Source organism: Lactuca sativa, chromosome 8 (assembly GCF_002870075.4).
Source record: "Lactuca sativa cultivar Salinas chromosome 8, Lsat_Salinas_v11, whole genome shotgun sequence".
In the NCBI taxonomy this organism is placed as follows: domain Eukaryota; kingdom Viridiplantae; phylum Streptophyta; class Magnoliopsida; order Asterales; family Asteraceae; genus Lactuca; species Lactuca sativa.
In genome coordinates, this window is record NC_056630.2 from 61,619,422 (window position 1) to 61,624,185 (window position 4,764).

Here is a 4,764-nt window from a genome sequence, read left to right on the forward strand (position 1 = left end):
AATAATTGAGTTTTCCGTTCTTCATTAGCTTGGAAAATGCGAATTTTTTTCTTCCCAGTACCGTTGTCTCTGTCCCACATCACTTTTGGTTGTAATGTTGATGTCGACAACTTTGTCGATGAGATCAAATATTTCATTATGTGTTAATGATATCGATGTCACTTTCTTTCCTTTTCTTTTATCTATGTGGCAGTGAGTGTTCAACATTAAACGACTATTGTTCTTGGATGAAGATGTTTTGGTTCGTTTTGAAGGAGGCGGGAGTCTTCACCAACTTTTTTAACCATCGTCCATTTCGCGCGGTCTTTCAACCAACAATAAGCTTTTAATGAGGAAAATTTTTCTGATTACTAGTACTCCGATACTTGCTTTGTGTATATTTTAAAAACATCAACCTTAGATCTCCTGCTATCCAAGTTGTTCATCCTACGGCTGTAGATGCAATCGAAATCGTTACATTTCTTTTGAAGTCTTTCCATTTTGAGTTTACTTGGTGTCGTGACTAATCAAAACCTCCCAGTTGAGCATCAAAATGCTCTAGCATCCACTCCCAAAATGCATTCGACCTTTGTTGATTTTCGCGTTGTTTATCTTTAGAACCATCGACATATGCCTTAACCAAAACCAACTCTTCATGCTCCACCCATTTATTTGACTTCTAGCCCTTTGTATAATTGCCTTTTTTCTCAGCAACGAGTTGCAACTCCTCGCTGACTTGTTCTTCGTTTTCTTCGTTTCTTTCGGGAGTCGGGTCGTCACTAGAACTGTCAGATTCTACGTTTTGAGCATCATGAACCTACAAAGTCCCGGAATGAGAAGATTGAAATTGGGTTTCTGAAACCCTTTGAGAAAACTGCATAAATGGATTATAACCCAAATTTTCCTTTGAAAGAGTAAATACGTTGTAAGATTGTTGCATCGAAAAATAATGTTATTGATAGTTTTGATTTTGTTGGTAGTTTTGCTATTGCTGATAGTTTGAGTTTTGAAATCTCGGAGAAGAAAATAGAATATCTTGACTTAAACCACCCTGTGTGGATTTACGTATTTGGCTAGAATCGGTTTGTTTAGCTTTTCCTCGGGAATCCATTGAAGGTAATCGAAGCAAAAAGTTTTTTTTAATGAAATTTATATAGAATTGAGAGAAGTGGGATATGTTGATAAATATACACAAAATTATAGAAAAATAAATAAATAAAAAGGAGCTAGCTTTGGTTTTCTCACAAGATGCATGAAAACAAAAAAGATCGCGCATATATTCTCTTCATATGTGCATGCATTGAACACAAATTCACGGGTCTACCAACTTACCAACTCACTGACAACGAATAAACTCCTCCAACCCGCTGGACTCGCTGGTCGTGAATCATGACCTGGCGATACCACCCCAACCAATCTTTAGCCCACCACACGACTCCGTCCTCCGTTAAGCAATGTTAGCCGGGTGATATAGGGAGAGTGTTTTTGCGTTATTATGCATAACACGTGGGCATAACACGCCATTTATTATACCCATACCGTATAGCCTAAGGCTATGGAGAGTATGGTGCGGTAATAATGAGATGACGTCTATGTAACATAGTAAACACCGCCCCCTATGCGGTTTGAGGTGTGCAGCCAAAAATGGGAGCGCTCCTCTATGGCTCTCTCTCTTCTTTCTCTTTTCTCTTTTCATGGTATACCACTCCTTGTGTGTGGTAAGGGAGTGTAGCGCCACTCTCTCCGGCCTAATAATAACACTTTTTTTTTTTTTTTTGTAAGTGCTTGTATTTTTGTTCAATGGTTACCTATCTTTGAAAAATCCGATCGAATACATTTTTGGGCGTAAATCCGATCGAAAAATTCGAATACATTTTCGGGCGTCCAAAAAATGGGATCCGATTTGTAGACCTCTATCCATTGCCATATCCCTAGACCTGCCACGTGTATGAAGTCAAATATAGCCATGCGCACTCTAGCATCTGCCGCCCTCTCGTCCAACTTTCCCGGCGGCGCTCTCAAAACAATATACACACGATGTCGGTTTCCACCACTCTCTCCCCACCAAACCCTCTTGCGTTTCCTCACCTCAGCTCTCATGCACGTCACCGCACCTCATCCTTTCCCATGGCCACCATCATCCGCCGCCATCTAAACCCTATCCGGCGTCGATCCCTCGCTATCGCCGCGGCAGTTCGTCAACAACAAGACACCACTCTCTGGACCCCCGCCTCTTTAGCCAACGTAAAGCCTGCTGCAGAATCTCTCTTCCACATAACCATCGACGTTTCGGAATCCCCGGATCTGGCCTCGTCCTACACCCTTGCCGGACAATACCTACAACTCCGCCTCCCTGATGTCGAGAAGCCTTCTTTTTTAGCGATTGCTTCGCCTCCGTCACTGGCTTCCACGACCGGTGTTTTTGAGTTTTTGGTTAAAAGTATCGCTGGATCCACGGCGGAGCTCTTGTGTGGTCTGGGAAAAGGCGATGTTGTAGAGTTGAGCCCTGTTATGGGGAAAGGATTCAATACAGATCAGATATCTCCGCCTGAGGATTACCAATCTGTTCTAATTTTTGCAACGGGATCCGGAATTAGGTAATTTAGATCTCAAATTTATATCATAATTATGTGATTACTTGCGTGTTTTTGCTCTTCAGATACTCATATGGTACTATCTAATCATAGATTTATTGAACATCAACAAAACTCTCATATTTCATCTCGATTATTTCTATAAACAAAATCGGATCCCGATTTGAAAGATGCGAATTCTGAACTTTTCAAAGCTCTATGGACATGAGATTGTCCTGATTCAGTTTAAAACCTAATTCGGCTTGCCATGGTGAAGCTCTAGGATTAGATGATTTCTTTACATGATATCCTCCATACATGACCATGATGCATTGTGTTATATTGGAGTATAGCAAGTTAGCAACTAATAAGAATTTGCAGTATGTGTAATGAGTTTAATAGATGTTCTTGATGTTGATTGTTGCCTGATGATGAACTGAATTTGAATACCCATTGTAATACCTCATTCATGCAGCCCAATTCGATCTTTAATCGAATCAGGATTTAGTGCAGACAAGAGATCAGATGTGAGGTTATACTATGGTGCAAGAAACCTTCAAAGAATGGCTTATCAGGTTCTCCCTACAATCTTTAAATCTCAGACCTTTTTACCCTCAAACTGATTCTAATCTTCCATTCTTCAACCATTATAGGATAGATTCAAAGCCTGGGAATCTTCAGGAGTTACAATCATCCCAGTGTTGTCTCAGCCTGCTGATAGTTGGGCTGGTGAATCCGGCTATGTACAAGCAGCTTTTGCAAGAGCTAAACAACTCTATGCACCCGAGTCAACCGGGGCTGTGCTTTGTGGTCAAAAACAGATGGCTGAGGTTTGTTTTTTTTTTTTATTATTATTTTTATTTTTTATAAACTGCAACGAATAGTATTCATAATTAGTAATGTTTTTTCATGTAAATGTTTTTTTGTAGGAAGTTACTTCTATTCTTGTTGACAATGGTGTACCTAATGAGAAGATTTTGAAAAACTTTTGAGGTTCAAAATCTAAATTGGTGGATTGTTGTATACTTTTGTTATAATTTATTCCAAGCATCTCAGTTTGGAATCATGGAATAACATCATTTTTTGAGATGTAAATGTACAATTTTACCCTCATAGAAGCTGCTCCACATGTTGGAAACTAGGTGATGCCAAATGGCAAGAAGACTTTGTAATTTATATCGAAATTTAATGGTCCAAATTCTCAAGTGTATGCATTGTTTGACAACATTAGAGAATCGAATTTTGTTCCTTTGATCTTTGGTACCTATCGAATGTGTTTTGGGTGATTTGTTTTGATCTTTGGGAATATCTGGTATTGGGTGTTATTGGTTCGAACATAATCACTTTTAACCTAATCTTTCATAACAATGCAATGTCATTGGTCTTTCAAATGTATTATATGTTTTTAATCTGTATCAAAAGAGTTTTCTTTTATTTTTACACCATAATAATATTAGCACTCTTTCAAAAGTGATTCATGTTTATTAATCAACAACTACTTTAATCTTAATTATTTGTAACTAATAATAATCTAATAATATATTAACATGAATATAATACTTTATAATTTAAATGATAAATATTCATTAAAATAATTGCATCACACAAGACATGGCGGCGAGGACAAAGAGAGAAGTAAAAACAAACTTAGAAAAGTCATTTTATTTTGCTTAAGAATGAAAATCGAAACAAAACCAGGCTATATGAATTTAATCTAACCTTTTTCAAATTAACAAAATTTATCAGCTTATTTAAAATATGTGTCCCACTTGGGTTATAAATATGTAATTTGATCGAAGGCCGTGTTTGGCAAAAGTAGCCGTTAGCTGGAAGCGGGTAGCGGTTAGCTGGTAGCTAGTAGCTAGTAGCTGGTAGCGGAAAGCTGTAGCTTTTATTTGTTATATGAATGTTTGGCAAAGTAACTGGAAGCTTTTGAAATATATAAAATTACATAAAAGGACAATTGATTAAAAATAAAAAAAATATATAAATATATTTTTAAGGGTAATTATGGAAATTGATTTCAAAAGCTTCAGAGCGTTCTGTTAAAAACTACATGAAGTAGCTTTTAGAATCGGAGCGTTTTGTTAAAACTAAAAGCTAAACGCTCATACTGCCAAACGAAGCTTTTTGTTTCAACTAGAGCGTTTTGTTAAAAGCTAAAAGCTAGAAGCTCCCAAACGTTTCCAAAAGCTCCGTGCCAAACACATCC

The 4,764-nt window shown here is 37.6% G+C and overlaps 1 protein-coding gene across 1 annotated transcript; it reads left to right on the forward strand.

The window, feature by feature from the left end:
- Positions 1-1,934: 1,934 nt before the first annotated feature.
- On the forward strand, positions 1,935-3,817 carry LOC111911276 (fruit protein pKIWI502). Its single transcript, XM_023907078.3, has 4 exons — positions 1,935-2,576; positions 3,028-3,127; positions 3,206-3,382; positions 3,482-3,817. Exons 1-4 carry the CDS (start codon positions 2,017-2,019, stop codon positions 3,542-3,544), a joined length of 900 nt encoding a protein of 299 aa, XP_023762846.1. The 5' UTR covers positions 1,935-2,016; the 3' UTR covers positions 3,545-3,817.
- Positions 3,818-4,764: the final 947 nt, after the last annotated feature.

Excerpts from the sequence above, each read along its gene's own strand:
- LOC111911276 (XM_023907078.3), top strand. The coding sequence starts at position 2,017 with ATGTCGGTTTCCACCACTCTCTCCCCACCAAACCCTCTTGCGTTTCCT. Across the intron at positions 2,577-3,027 it reads GCAACGGGATCCGGAATTAG|CCCAATTCGATCTTTAATCG; the intron begins GTAATTTAGATC and ends TCATTCATGCAG. Across the intron at positions 3,383-3,481 it reads GTCAAAAACAGATGGCTGAG|GAAGTTACTTCTATTCTTGT; the intron begins GTTTGTTTTTTT and ends GTTTTTTTGTAG.